The 13,839-nt window shown below is 62.5% G+C and overlaps 3 protein-coding genes across 14 annotated transcripts; all 3 read left to right on the top strand.

Annotated features, from left to right (window-relative positions):
* Positions 1–1,844: 1,844 nt before the first annotated feature.
* ZNF580 (zinc finger protein 580) lies at positions 1,845–4,359 on the top strand. Of its 4 annotated transcripts, none has more exons than XM_070558601.1 (2): positions 1,845–2,306; positions 3,411–4,359. In XM_070558601.1, exon 2 carries the CDS (start codon positions 3,423–3,425, stop codon positions 3,939–3,941), a length of 519 nt encoding a protein of 172 aa, XP_070414702.1. In that variant the 5' UTR covers positions 1,845–2,306; positions 3,411–3,422; the 3' UTR covers positions 3,942–4,359. The 4 variants fall into 4 exon arrangements, with proteins under 4 accessions (XP_070414702.1, XP_070414703.1, XP_070414700.1 ...); XM_070558602.1 differs by lacking the exon at positions 1,845–2,306 and adding an exon at positions 2,420–2,696; XM_070558599.1 differs by lacking the exon at positions 1,845–2,306 and adding an exon at positions 2,985–3,091.
* On the top strand, positions 4,267–6,501 carry ZNF581 (zinc finger protein 581). Of its 3 annotated transcripts, none has more exons than XM_070558598.1 (2): positions 4,267–4,672; positions 5,438–6,501. In XM_070558598.1, exon 2 carries the CDS (start codon positions 5,457–5,459, stop codon positions 6,051–6,053), a length of 597 nt encoding a protein of 198 aa, XP_070414699.1. In that variant the 5' UTR covers positions 4,267–4,672; positions 5,438–5,456; the 3' UTR covers positions 6,054–6,501. The 3 variants fall into 3 exon arrangements, with proteins under 3 accessions (XP_070414699.1, XP_070414698.1, XP_070414696.1); XM_070558597.1 differs by lacking the exon at positions 4,267–4,672 and adding an exon at positions 4,684–4,737; XM_070558595.1 differs by lacking the exon at positions 4,267–4,672 and adding an exon at positions 4,721–4,856.
* Positions 6,502–7,684: 1,183 nt separating this feature from the next.
* Positions 7,685–12,758, top strand: CCDC106 (coiled-coil domain containing 106). Of its 7 annotated transcripts, none has more exons than XM_008527168.2 (6): positions 7,685–9,076; positions 9,257–9,332; positions 9,477–9,584; positions 9,678–9,854; positions 10,987–11,199; positions 11,855–12,758. In XM_008527168.2, exons 2-6 carry the CDS (start codon positions 9,302–9,304, stop codon positions 12,169–12,171), a joined length of 846 nt encoding a protein of 281 aa, XP_008525390.1. In that variant the 5' UTR covers positions 7,685–9,076; positions 9,257–9,301; the 3' UTR covers positions 12,172–12,758. The 7 variants fall into 7 exon arrangements, with proteins under 7 accessions (XP_008525390.1, XP_070414690.1, XP_070414695.1 ...); XM_070558589.1 differs by having other exon boundaries at positions 8,092–8,625; XM_070558594.1 differs by having other exon boundaries at positions 8,309–8,625; positions 11,093–11,199; positions 11,911–12,758.
* The last annotated feature ends 1,081 nt before the right edge of the window (positions 12,759–13,839 follow it).

Below are 13,839 nucleotides of genomic sequence, written 5' to 3' on the forward strand. Positions count from 1 at the left end.
TCCCCAGTCTCTGCTCCCTAATGTGTGCCCCCCACCCCCGACCATGCAATTATGAGAGGAAGAACTCTGGGACAACACTGTCCAGAGGCATTAGAACCTGAGCCACACTAAAAAAAGTGAAAAGTAACTGGTGAAATTAATTTTAATAACACACTTTACTTAACCTAGTATACCCAAAGTATTATCATTTCAAAATATCAATATAAAAATCATTCACGAGATAGTTTACACTCTTCTCTTGTCGTTCTAAGTCTTCGGAATCGGGTGTCTTGCATTTACGACGCATCTCAATTCAGACCGGACACATGTCAATTGCTCAAGAGCCACATATGGCCAGTGGCTGCTGTTTGATGGCACAATTCTAGAGGATCTTTAATTTTAGCATAATACCACAATTGTCTGGTCACTTGGGGTTTCTTGAAGGCTTTCTGGAGAATGTTTTCTCAGTTCGAGCTTATTGTTGCCACATCTAGAGATTTTTTTCCCCAAGTGTGCTGAGGAATTTGTGTGTGTACATTTTTTGGCTTTTAAAATATTGCCCAGTAAAACATTAAAAAATATCTTGTGGTCCAAACCTAATATAATTGTGAGCCCTTTCCAGCCGGTGAACCTCCAGTTTGCAGCTGGGTCAGGGTGCTTTAGGAGCTGTCCCGTGTGGTGGGTAGCTACTAGCTACGTGTGGCTATTTAGACTTAAATTAAGAGAAATTAAATAACATTTAAAATTCAGGTCTTCAGGGGCCGGCTGGTGGCGTAGTGGTTAACTTTGTGCTCTCTGCTTAGGCGACGAGGGTTTGCAGGTTCAGATCCCAGGTGAGGACATACCACCCATCTCAAGCGACGCGGTGGTGGCCTCCGACATAAAATAGAGGAAGATTGGCACAGATGTTAGCTCAGGGCCAATCTTCGTTTCGCATACACACACAATTCAGGTCCTCGGCCGCACTAGCCACATTTCAAGTGCGCAAGAGCCCCACGTGGCTAGTGGCTGTCTCGCTGGACAGCGAGCAGATCATAGAACATCTCCCTCATTGCAGAAAGTTCGACAGCTTTCTAGAACGCAGCTCTGGCCAGCCCGGGATCCTGGGGCTGGGCACGACCGTAACGCCTCTCCTCTCCCCTCTGCTCTCCCAGGCCACCCTCCCAGAGACGCAGCAGTCCCTCCCGCCCTGCCCAGAGGCCGGCCGCCGGCGGTGTGCAGCGCGCACCGCCTGCTCACGGCCACGCGCGGCGTGCCTGCAAGTTCCCAGCGCGGCCAGAGGACGTGCTCTGGGCGCCCCGAGTGCGGCTCCGCGGGCAGCGGCAGCGCCACAGCGGGTGGCTCTCGACGCTCCAGCCCTTCGGGTGCGTCGCCTGAGGCCGCGCCTTCAAGGGCTCGCGCCACCTGGCGCACCCGGGCGCACGGCTCCCGCACGCCTGCCCGCTCTGCCCGCGCCAGCTTACAGACCCGGCCTGCGCTTCCCTGCCTCTCTGGGTCCACGCCCCGCACTGGGGCGCTGCCGCCGGTCCTCGGTTTCCCCCTCTGCGCCGCGGGAGCGTTCGTCTCTCCGCGCTCTGTTCCGGGTGCCATCAAGACGGGGCCGCGGCTGCTCCTTGGGCCTCGACTTCCCCATCTGCGCGGTGGGAAATGCCACCCTTCTCCATCTCCGTATCTGGCAACGTCTGGCCTTCTCTCAGCCTCAGTTTGCCCATTTGCTGGGCAGGAGATCATGGCTGTACCACATCAGAGCCAATGGCTGGTCACTGGACTTCGGTTTCTCCCTTTGCCCCGCCTACAGAACGGTCCCTCCCCAGCTCTCTGCCTTGCCGGGCAGGGGGATGCCAGCGGGACGGCCCGGTGGGAACAGGACCAACTCGGCTGCGCCCTTTCCTTGTGCGACTTCGGGCAAAGACAGCCTCGCCTAGCCTCAGTTTATTATCAATCGACCCGTCACAGCGACCGATCTGTCCTGTCGGGGATGCGAGGAGAGCAGGCGACAGGGACGGCCTGCCTCAGTGGTTCCCACGCTCTCGCCCCCCAACCCCTCCCCGCGGGGCGCTCGTAAAGGCGGGCGGTGGGGTCGGCCGGCTCGGAGGGGTCGGCGGAACTCTCACTGCGGCGCGCGCGTTTCCGGCCGGCGTCTTTTCCCAGGGACGCCGCCGCCCCTCGCGCCCCCGCGCCCGCGCCCCCCGCGCCCGCGTCCCCGGCGCCGCCGGCCCGGAGCTCCCGCCAGTCTCGGTCCCGCCGCCGCCGGCGCTCGCGAGGGGAAGCCCGGGCCGCCCGGGACCTCGGCCCGCTCCTCCGGACCCGAGAGGCCGCTGCACCGGGTACGGGGGCCGGGATGGAGGGAGGAGCCTGGCTCCGGGACGGCGCGAGGCCGGGCAGGGCTGGGGGAGGGGCGGGCGGGGAAGGAGCCGGGGGGCGCCCGGACCGGCGGGGAGACCGAGATGCCCGCGCGCCTTACAGAAGTGGGGGGCGGGGGGGCCCTGGGGTTACAGGAGGAAGCGGGACAGAGAGGCCGTGCTGGGAATGGCGGGGGAGGGATGGAGAGAGAAAGATGCCAGATGCACACAGAAAGAAAGGAGGGAGAAGGGCTCCAGAGGCCCTGGCGTATGTAACCGGGAGTGCGAGGAGGCCCCTGAGGGGTACATACAGAAAAAGTAAAGACGTCAGCCGCTTATACGCAGGGACCCTCGGGGGACAGTAGCAGGAGCAAGGTTTGGGGGCCGCGGGATACCCAGAAGGCAGGCAGTGGAGGAGCCTTAGAGATGTAGACGTGAAACCGAGACGATGGGTTAGGTAGTGGGGCCAGGATGTCGAGACCCGGGGGTGCTGAGCGTAGGAACTGGATGGAGGAGCCCCGAGCGAAAGTGGGGAATTGGGTTAGTGGGGCTCTGGGGGTGTACCTAGAGAGGAAACTAAGAGAGGCCACGGATGTAACTAGCGATGGGGAGGCCCTCAGGGCGCCTAGTGGGGATGGAGAGCTAGGAGGGCGTGGGGGCCAGAGACGGAGGCTGCTGCGGTGGTCCTGCGGGGAGAGGATGCCACCTGAGCCGGGGCTGAGAGGAAGCGACCCAAAGGGCCCGGGTGTGAAACGAGAGGCCGTGAAGATGTAAAGAACAGAAATAAACTTGGAGATTGATTGGCTGTTGGGGGCTGGGGTAGGGAGTGGCGGGGTGACGTCCTCCGGTCTGACCTGGCGGCTGAGAGGGGGACCCAGCAGGAACGGCAGGTTAGGGCTGGGATAAGCTGAGGTCAGTTGGAGGCAGCCCCGAAGCATCCGGGTGGAGCCACAGCGATCTGCCCTGGACCCAGTTCCTTTTTGTAGGGGACGTAGGTCAGTGGTACAGAGCAGGTAACAAGCAGTGAGAACGGGGACACTTTCCCCAGGAAGGGGCGATTTTAACTTCTCTTCCCTCCGCCACTCCCAGCTGCCGCTCCAGATGCTGCTGCTGCCGCCGCGGCCACCCCACCCTCGGTCCTCCTCTCCGGAGGCCATGGACCCACCGCCCCCCAAGACTCCCCCTTTCCCCAAGACGGAAGGCCCTTCCTCTACTCCTTCCTCAGCGGCGGGGCCCCGGCCCCCGCGGCTGGGCCGCCACCTGCTCATCGACGCCAACGGGGTGCCCTACACATACACGGTGCAGCTGGAGGAGGAGCCCCGGGGCCCGCCGCAGCGCGAGACACCCCCGGGAGACCCCAGCCCTCGCAAGGGCTACAGCTGCCCGGAGTGCGCCCGTGTCTTTGCCAGCCCTCTGCGGCTGCAGAGCCACCGCGTGTCGCACTCGGACCTCAAGCCCTTCACGTGCGGCGCCTGCGGCAAGGCCTTCAAGCGCTCCAGCCACCTGTCGCGGCACCGCGCCACGCACCGCGCGCGCGCCGGCCCGCCGCACACCTGCCCGCTCTGCCCCCGCCGCTTCCAGGACGCCGCGGAGCTGGCGCAGCACGTGCGCCTCCACTGAGTCCCCGACCCGCCGAGCTGCGCCGCCCTGTGCGGGCCGCCACGCCACTCCCACACACCTCCCTGCCTCTGCTGAGGGTACTGTCTTACCCTGGGTCTCAGTTTCCCCATCTATCCAAAGGGAGAGACATTCCTTCCTTCTTTCCTTCCCTCTCTCCCTAGCTGTGTGATGTAGACCGAGTCGTTGCCCTTCCCTGGGCCTGGGAGCCAGTCGGAACTGGGTTCCCGGTCCAGCTGTGCTGTGTGAGCCTTTGCAAGTGACATAACCTTTCTGAGCCTTGGTTTTCTGCTCGGCAGTGGTGAACGGTTGTCTGCGCGGTAGATTTGACAAGAGCATTGGCACGGTCTGGTTCATTTCTGTATCTGCCCCCTTCCATCCACTACCCTCACTCTTTACTCAATAAACATTCCACACTCCATTTTAGGGCTCTTATTTGTGTGCGGGGCTTGGGGCAGCAGCAGGGCTGGGGGGGTGGAGACCGGACCATAAGCGCCTGGGAACCTTCTTCTCGGAGCCTGTTTCTGGCCGGCGCCGTTTCCCGAGGGCCCAGGCGCCCCGCCTCCACCACCCTCCCCGGGACCCTCCTCTCTGTCCCCCGGTCCTCTCTCCCCTACCGGCGCCGCCAGCTCCTGGGGGACACCCAGACGGCCCCGTCCCGTCGGCACCTGCAACCTCGGGGGTAGCCTGGGGCTGTTCCGGAGTCGCCCGGACCCGAGAGGCTGCTGCACCGGGTACGGGGGCCGGGAGGCAGGCGGGAGTCGGGCGCGGGCCGCGGAGAGGGGCGGGGCCGGAGCGGGTACCTGCGGGCCGACGGGGGCGCCGCGCGGGGCTCCGGCGAGAAGTCGCAGGGAAAGGCTCAGGCGCCGGGGGTGGCCCCTCGGAGAGCGCCGAGACCCAGGGAGCGCTGGGGGGCGGGTGGGCGTGGACAAGAGAAGCCGGAGGCAGCCGGGCGGGGAGGGGCCCCGAGGAGTTCGGGGAGGTGGCTGGGGGCAGGGGAGGGCCTGGGGGGTCCCAACGTGGCAGCCCGCTTGAGAAGGCCTGCGCCTATATCGAGGGCGTAGAAGAGGCTTCTGGGTGGTGTATGTAGGATGGGCCGACACCCAGACCCGGGTCAGGGCGTAGAGAAGGGAGACAGGGACCTGGAGGTCTACTGGGCGGGGCCTAGAGACGCCCTATGGGGTGGCCAGGTAGAGGGGCACCCAGTGACCTCAGGAGAGCACAGAGGGAGAACAGAGAGGAGGTCCTGGCCGTGCCTAGAGGGGTAGAGAGATCCTGTGCCTACAGGGGTGGTGGAACAGAGGCGAGGACAGGGATTTCACGGAGGGAGACCCTAGGAACCTTACAGAGGGTCCCAGAGTCCAGGGAGGAAGGACTGGAGAACAGGTGGCGGGCGGGGCATGCACAAATTCCGGGCAGCCTACATAGAGGGAAAGGATGGAGCCGTGGGGCTGAGCTTCCCTGCTCTGGGTAACTTCGTCCTCTCTCCCATCCACCAGGCCTCAGCCACCCCTCCGGATGCTGGTGCTGCCGTCCCCCTGCCCCCACCCCCTGGCGCTTCTCTCCGCCGAGGCCATGGAGGCCCCTCCCCCTCGGACGGGCCGGTCCCCAGAACCCGGACCCTCCTCCTCCACAGGCTCTCCCCAGACTTCGTCCCCTCCGAGGCCCAACCACTACCTGCTCATTGACACCCAAGGCGTTCCCTACACCGTGCTGGTGGACGAAGACGAGGCTCACCGGGAGCCAGGGGCCAACGGGGCTTCGGCTCAGAAAAAGTGCTACAGCTGCCCCGTGTGCTCCCGGGTCTTTGAGTACATGTCTTACCTTCAGCGACACAGCATCACCCACTCGGAGGTGAAACCCTTCGAGTGTGACACCTGCGGGAAGGCGTTCAAACGGGCCAGCCACCTGGCGCGGCACCACTCCATTCACCGGGCCGGTGGCGGGCGGCCCCACGGCTGCCAGCTCTGCCCGCGCCGCTTCCGCGAGGCGGGCGAGCTGGCCCAGCACAGCCGGGTCCACTCCGGGGAGCGCCCGTTTCAGTGCCCGCACTGCCCGCGCCGGTTTATGGAGCAGAACACGCTGCAGAAGCACACTCGATGGAAGCATCCGTGAGCCGGGCTGCAGTACCCCATGCACCGTGGGATTGTGGGGGGAGCCTGGACTCCTGTCTCCCTGAGACGCCCAGCCAGCGCTGGAGGCTGGGTTTCGGGCCCTGGACACAAACCCAGGCCATGTCGAGTGGAGGCCCAGCCTCCTGAAGGAGGAGCCCCTGAGTCATCTTCGCGTGCTGCGTGTTTTGGAGATAAGATGGGAACAAGCCCTCACATTGAGAGTGGCCTCGAGACCTCCGCGATTCTGCGGCTGAGGCCTGACTGGAGGGGCTGGGGAGAGTGCTGTGTGGAAATCCCCCGCCTCAAAGTCGTGGTTGGGGCCTTCAGGAATCGGCACCATCTTCCTGAGGCCTCCCCGCTGATGGTGGGGGAAGGGGCCCCAGACCTGCCTCATGCCCCCCAGCCAGGGCCTGAGACTGGACACCCAATAAATGCGTTTTCCACTTTGAGCGTGAGAGGTTTGTTTTTGAGGACAGCAGCTTGGCCTGCCCCTGCCTAGCAGGGAGACTCAGCAAGTGCCTGGCTGACTTGCCCAGGCTTGCCTGGCTGGGTATTGGGAAGGTTGGCTTTCTGCACTGGGGTTAGTTGTAGCTTGGTTCCCCAGGACCTGTGTTGTCTAGGCAGAGTGTTCTTAAACGTTTTTTTCTATGACTTTTTTTTTTTTTGGAAGATTAGCCCTGAGCTAACATCTGCCACCAATCCTTTTCTTTTTGCTGAGGAAGACCGGCCCTGACCTAAGATCTGTGCCCATCTCCCTCTACTTTATATGTGGGATGCCTGCCATAGCATGGCTTGATAAGCAGTGCGTAGGTCTGCACCCGGATCTGAACTGGTGAACCGTGCCCCGAAGCTGAACGTGTGAACTTAACTGCTACACCATCAGGCTGGCCCCTTAAACTGCCCCCCCTCGTTTTTTTTCCTTTTCCCCAAAGCTCCCCAGGACATAGTTGTATGTTCTAGTTGTGAGGGCCTCTGGTTGTGGCATGTGGGGCCCCGCCTCAGCGAGGCTTGATGAGCCGTGCCATGTCTACACCCAGGATCCGAACAGGTGAAACCCTGGGCCGCGAAAGCAGAGTGCGCGAACTTAACCACTCAGCCGCTGGGTTGGCTCCTCTTAAACTTTTTTTTAAATGATGATCCATTGTAAGAAACGTTTTATGTGGCAACCCAGTATACAGATAAGGCAAAGTATATGTGAAACAAAAGTTTAAAGTTACCTCTGCCATGTGCAGGTCACTGATATGATTTTGTTTTAAACTGCCAGTTCCATCCTACCACTCTACTGAATTCTCTGCTCATGAACTTGGAGTTCGAAAACACCGATCTAGGCCAGGCGCCTCCCCCTGGACGTTTTGACCCAGGCTGCGATTTATTTGTAATGTGAGCAGGTAGGAGAGGAGCGTGGCCACAGCTTTCTAAGTGGGGCAGCCACTTAGCTTTCCCTTCTGCAGGGTTAAAGCCGTGCTCTCACAAGGGCAGGGAACAGCTCCAGAGCGCAGATGCTACTGGTGAACTGGAGGCGGCGAGACAGGTGGAGCAGAGCCCGAAGCTGAGCAAACATCTGCCTTCTCAATGCCTTTTCCTTGCGCGTCAGTTCTGTGCCAGGCACTGTGCTGGGCCTCATTTCTTCTTCCGACCTTTTGGGCGGAAGAACAAATCAGTCGTCTCCACTCCCCATAGAGGAAAAGCCTCCCACTCTCTGACCTCATAAAACACTACCAGTGTCCGGATTTTGCCCCCTGACTGGCCAGCGGCTGGGCTGAGCGTTTCGCTCGGGAGTGTTATATCGTTGCATCCTCACAACGAACATAAAAGCGATTATCATCTCCCCACTTTACAGGTAAGTAAACTGAGGCTGGGGAGGAGAAGGAGTGGCCAGGACTGGATCTAGGTCCAACTGTTCCAAAGCCAAGTCTTATTCACTAACACGGGGGTGCTGGGGGCGGTTCTAGGCCCCTATTTTCAGGGAAGGCTAACTCTCACTTCCCATGATGCTGGAAATCCTGGGGTCTTGTCTGCTGCTGTGTGGGAGATGGAGCGGGATGCTGGCTCCACACCGGCCAGTTCCCAGGGTATCGTTTAACGGGATTCTTTCCGTGCTTCAACTTTCCTGCCTGTCTCTTGCATTCCCCCGCCTCTCTGGGGCTCTACTCGGCGCGTCGCCAACCACCGGGGGGTGGGGGGGGGGGGTACCCCGGAGCCGCTGCTCTCCAGGAATTGGGAATTTCGTGACGTTCCCTGCCCGGGCTTTGCGGAGGGCGGGGGGAGTGCTGCAAGGGGCCATGGCGCAAGTGCGGCCCCGACCTCCGCCGCAAACGGCAGGCCTCACCTGGGGCCGGGGACTCCTGAAGAGGCGCGCCCACTGGCGGACCGGCGAGCGCTGGCGTCCTGGCCCGCCCTGCCGCCCTGCCGCCCCGCCGCTCCGCCCCGTGGCTCGCCGCCCCTGCCGCCCCGCCCACCCGCGGGTGGGTGGGCGCTTCCCTCCGCTCCCCGCGACACTTTGCAGACGCTCCCCGGCGCCGGGAATGGGCGCCGCTGCCGCCGTCGGTCCCCGGGCCGGATTCCACGCGCGGGTGGGTGAGCACCGCCCCGGTCCCTCGGGCCCCAGGCACGCGCGGGCGGGGGTGGAGGGAGTGGGACGCGTTTGCGCTCTCGGCCTGATGCATAGCCCGCTGGGACCCCTTGCCACCATCACTCCCCCTCCCACTCGTGGGACAAAGGGCGGGGGCGGAGGGCGCATCCCCACGCGTGACCGCCCCTCCCTGCACTGCGCACGCGCCCAGTTCCCCCACCACGGGGGAGGGGTGGGTGCTGCTGGCCCACGCGAGTGCGGGGGAGGGGCGCCTGTGGGTGGGGAAGGAACCGCGCGTGGCCTGGACCCCCACCCTAGGCGTGGAAGTTGGGGCAGTCTCTACCCCTCTCGTTCCTTTTGGCCCCGAGGTGACCCGTGATCAGGACCCGTCCCATTCAGGCCACGATGTCCCTGCTCTGTCGACCCCACGGGGAACCTAGCCCCCTCATTCCGTAAGAGTCTAAGAGTTCAGAACCCCAGCTGTCCTCCCTCAGTCCTGAGGAGTCTGGGTCCCCCCCTCCATCAGGCCCAGGAGTCCCGGTCCTCAGCATCTCTCCCCTCCTCCTGAGTGGGGTCCTATCTCCCCGGGGATGTCCCCAAGGAGTCCATCTGTGGCTGCTGTTTTTGTCCAGTGCCCCTGAGGCGCTCATCTGCCCGGGTCCGCTGGAGGTTGCACCATGAATGACCGAAACGGCCGGAGGAGGACACGTGAGGAAGCTGGGACCCTGGCCCACCCTTGGTCCCACAGCTGCTCCCCCCATCCCTGCCCTTTCCTCTCCAGGGCTGGGGTTGCGGGCTGGTCTAAGGGGCCCGGGGACTTCCCTGCGGTGACCCCTGGCCTCTCCTCTCCAGTGAAGAAGGACAATGAGGCCTTCGAGATCTCCATCCCCTTCGACGAGACACCCCACCTAGACCCACAGATCTTTTACAGTCTGAGTCCTTCTCGGGGAAACTTCGAGGGTGAGCTGGGGTGTGGGCACGGAGGGATTCAAGTCAGCTGGGGTGCAGGGCCCTCGAGGCTTGGGGTGTGACCAGGGTCCCCGCTGTCCCTAGAGCCCCCGGAGGCCGCATCCCCACCAGTGGCCCTGATGAACGGCGTCAGGGCCCAGCTGCACATGGCCCTGGAGAGGAACTCGTGGCTGCAGAAGCGCATCGAGGACCTGGAGGAGGAGAGGGACTTCTTGCGGTGTCAGCTGGACAAGTTCATCTCCTCTGCCCGCATGGATGCAGGTGAGGGCTCTGGATGAGCAGTCCCCTCCCCTCTCACTCCTGGGTCCTGGCACCCAGCTCCCACCCTTCTTGGGGACATGGGAACTTTCTCACCCACACAGTCATCCTTCGTTGGCTCAGTGGGGACATGGCATCTTTACCCTATGGCCGTCTGCAGGACCTCAAGCCCAGCTTCCTTCCTGCTCGATTCCTGCTTCTGCTGAGGACCCTGTGCCCCACGAGTCGGTGTACTTTAAACACTAGACATCCCCTTCCCCGGACTATCAGGGCTTTCCTTTGCCAAATCTTTTGCTGGTGTTTTGGACAGTGCAACCTCTAGTCTCCCCCTCCTGGTCTTCAGCCCCTGGCTGGCTCCCTTGAAATCCTGCATCCCTCTCTGTGAATTCAGGTGAAAGCCTGGGCAGGGGACCTGCATTTTTTTCACTCTCTCTGTTATTGGGGACCCCTCTGCTCTGGAACCACCCCTAGCTTGGGTTGCTGGGACCTGATGGGAACCTACCCAGGATGGTCAGGCCCAGGGGCCTCTGGACTTTCTCAGTGGGAGCCCCAACACCAGACCTCCCCCAACCCACCTTATAGAGTCCTGGCCAAAGCCATAGCTGCTCCCTCTGTCTGGCTGAAGGCTGGCACCTGCCCCTCTCAGCCCCCTCGACCCAGAGCCTGAGATTTCTCTCAGGGTATGAATGTCTGCCTCAACCTCCACTGCCTCCCAGGTTTCTAGAGTCTACTCTTCTGGAGGTCCTACTGGGTGCCCAGAAAACCTCCCCTCCACTGTGGGAACCCCACATAATCACAGGCTCTCTCAAGGTCCCTGGTTCTGTCTTGGTCCACTCAGTCCCTCCCGCAGAGCTCTTGCCACTAAGTTTAGGAGTCAGCTGAGTGTCCTCAACCCATCCCCACCTCAACCTCCACCCCTGAATCCCAGCTGAGTGTGCCGTATTCAGCCATCTCGGCAGGGACCTCAGTATCTATACTGTACTTCGTGCTCATCTGTTTCCTTAGGGGCCCCCCTTCCTGAGGACCTGTGTGACATGATGTCCATCCCCACCTTGCAGACAGACCTCTTGCCGCCTCCTCCCTCCTGTTCCCTCAGTTTATATGTGTACGTGTGTCTCTCCCCACCTCTCTCCAGAGGACCACTGCCGAGTGAAGCCTGGGCCCCGGCGGGTTGAGGGGGACAGCCGGGGTGGGGCCGGGGGTGAGGCCTCGGACCCTGAGTCAGCCGCCTCCTCGCTCAGCGGAGCATCTGAAGAAGGCAGTAACGTGGAGAGGAAGAGGCAGAAGCAGAAGGGAGGTGCTGGCCGGAGGCGCTTCGGGAAGCCCAAGGCCCGGGAGAGGCAGCGGGGTGAGCGAGGCACAGGAGGTGGGGGCTCCAAGGGTCTGGGCCCGGGCTTGCTGTGTGGCCTCTGCAGAGGCCCTCCCTACTCCTCCCCAAGCCTCAGTCTCGCCATCTGTAAACAGATCAGACTCTGTCCCAGTCTCCATGTGCGGGCCTCTCCTAGTCTTTACATTCTGGTCCACCCTCACCAGGGGTCTGCTTGAGCTTCCTGACCCTCAGGTTCCTGTTAGGAGGGGAGGCGTGATGGCTCAGGTGGGCTGGGAGCTCGCCCCTTAACCCACCCTCTCCTCCATGTTCCCTCCTCCTCTCTGGGCCCTGCCTGCTCCAATTTCCACTGGTCCACTTTTGTCTACATTTCTCCCACCTCCTTCGACAATTTCTCCTGCTTTCCTCCTGTTTTCCGTTTTGTTCTCCGGGCTCTTCTCTGCTCTTCCCGTCTGTCTTCCTTGCGCTTATCTTCCCTGTCTCCATCCCTGTCCTATGTGGGGGCCCCTCACTTCACCTGTCTCATCCTCCTCATCTGCCCTCCCATTCATGTCCTGTTTCCTCCACATCTGCCGCCCCATGTCTGTCTGCATCTCTCTGCGTGTCTCTATCTATCCTCCTATGTCTCTCTGTCCCCGCATGTCTGTCTCTCTATGCCCCACCCTTGGGCCTGCAGTGAAGGACGCAGATGGTGTCCTCTGCCGTTATAAGAAGATCCTGGGCACCTTCCAGAAGCTGAAGAGCATGTCTCGGGCCTTTGAGCACCACCGCGTGGACCGCAACACAGTGGCGCTGACCACACCCATCGCCGAGCTGCTTATCGTGGCCCCAGAAAAGCTGGCGGAGGTGGGCGAGTTCGACCCCTCCAAGGAGCGTCTGCTCGAGTACTCGCGCCGCTGCTTCCTAGCCCTGGACGACGAGACCCTCAAGAAGGTGCAGGCCCTCAAGAAGAGCAAGCTGCTGCTTCCCATCACCTACCGCTTCAAGCGGTGATCCCCGACCTGGCCGGGACACGCCCGCCGGCCCCCCACTCCGCTCCCTCCGGCCCTCCACTCCGCTCCCTCCGGCGTACGGGCGAGCGTGTGCATGAGTGTTGTGCCCCTCGCGACCGTCTCGCGGGTGGGCGGCGTGTGCCTGCCTCTCTTCCTCCTCCTGCACCTCCACTGCACCCCACGTCCCTTGTATATACACGTGCCCTCCTTGCCTCCCACATCCCGAGCATCCTCACCTTCCTCCGCATTCCCTGGGTTGGGGCTGGGGTGGGGGGTGGGGGTGTCTCACTTAGCTAGGCTCCCGGGAGCCACTGCCCAGGGGCCGGTTTCTGTCCCTTCCTAAACACGGGCACCCCTCCCACTTGAGCTGCACCGTCCTGCCCTTACTGGGCCCGTCCTCCTGGGGAAACTGCGGGACTCTGCGGGGCGGGGGCTCCGTACACACCCCGCCTCCGCCCCAGCCCCGAGCAGAGGCCGGCCCGCCCAGCCTGGAGCTCCCCACCCGCGCTCCGGACCGCCCCGCGTCCACGTGAGAGAGAGTTATTCAGAGAATTTAAATTAAAAAGAGACGATAAAATTTGGAATAAACTAGGCCCCCGCCTCTTCCTGGGAGGGGGTGGCCGTTGCCGCGGAGACGGGGGTCTCGGGGGTTGCAGGGAGCGCGCGGTCAGGCGGGAAACGGGGAGGTTGGTAGACAGGGTGTAATTAGCCCCCAGGAAGCAGGGGTGGGAGCGGGAGAAGCAGCTGTGCCCCGGGGAACTCGCAGGGGCAGAGCTCTGGAAGAGGCGTGAACTCTACCCGGTGGGCTATCTGAACTCTCGAGCGGAGGGACTCAATGACCTCTAAAGGAGGCGGCCACCGGGGAGGGAAAGCAGCACATCTCCGGGTGGAGGTTTTCACCCGCCCGCCAGGAGGCGGTAATGCGAGATTATCAGTCTCCCGGAAGTGCCTCCTACGTCGCCTGCTGCGCCTGCGCGGCTAGAGGGGAGCGGGCGCGCTTACGCGGTTGCTACGGCGACCAAGAGGGCAGCCTTGCTTAACCGTCGGGAACGCAGTACCTTCCCTGGAGGAAGGGAGAGCCTCGCGCACGCGCGCTGGGGGCTCTGAAACCCGCCTCCCTTCCGGAACACCGAGAAATCGCGCCTCAGATTGACTTCTACGCAGGCGCAAAGTCCGTCTCGCGCCCCTCCGCTTCCACCCTGCGCAGGCGCACAAAGCCGCGCTGGCAACCTCCGCAGCGGCCGCGCGCACCTTTCACCCCGCTGGCTGCTTTTGTCTCGCGCAACCTTCCTGGGCCCTCCGCGAGATCGGTCCTTCTTTTCCTCCACACTCCCCACCCGGAGAGCCAGGTGCTGAGAGCCGGGACCCCTCCCCTTCCCCGTATTCCTTCCCCTGACCCACCTCACCGCCGTCCTCCCTCCCTTTTCGGTTCCCGAAGCCGGAAGGAGCCGAAGTGCTGACGGAAAAAGCCGAAGCTGTCTCCCGTGAGTGAGGCCTTCCCGAAGCGGTAGCGGAAGAAGCCGAAGTTCTCCGGGGAGGGAGGAGAGAGCGAGTGCAATCTCCGGAAAGAGCCGAAGCTTGGAATCGAGTTTAATCTCTGGGAGGGTCCGAGGGCGAGCGCCGGAAACCTTCGGGAAAGTGCCAAAGTCCGGGACGATTAGGATTGTCG

The sequence above is a fragment of the Equus przewalskii genome, chromosome 9 (genome assembly GCF_037783145.1).
Source record: "Equus przewalskii isolate Varuska chromosome 9, EquPr2, whole genome shotgun sequence".
Lineage (NCBI taxonomy): Eukaryota > Metazoa > Chordata > Mammalia > Perissodactyla > Equidae > Equus > Equus przewalskii.

Coding starts and splice junctions, on each gene's coding strand:
- ZNF580 (XM_070558601.1), top strand. CDS start 3,423: ATGCTGCTGCTGCCGCCGCGGCCACCCCACCCTCGGTCCTCCTCTCCG.
- ZNF581 (XM_070558598.1), top strand. CDS start 5,457: ATGCTGGTGCTGCCGTCCCCCTGCCCCCACCCCCTGGCGCTTCTCTCC.
- CCDC106 (XM_008527168.2), top strand. CDS start 9,302: ATGAATGACCGAAACGGCCGGAGGAGGACAC. Junction 9,585..9,677: donor TTCTCGGGGAAACTTCGAGG/GTGAGCTGGGGT, acceptor CGCTGTCCCTAG/AGCCCCCGGAGGCCGCATCC. Junction 9,855..10,986: donor CTCTGCCCGCATGGATGCAG/GTGAGGGCTCTG, acceptor ACCTCTCTCCAG/AGGACCACTGCCGAGTGAAG.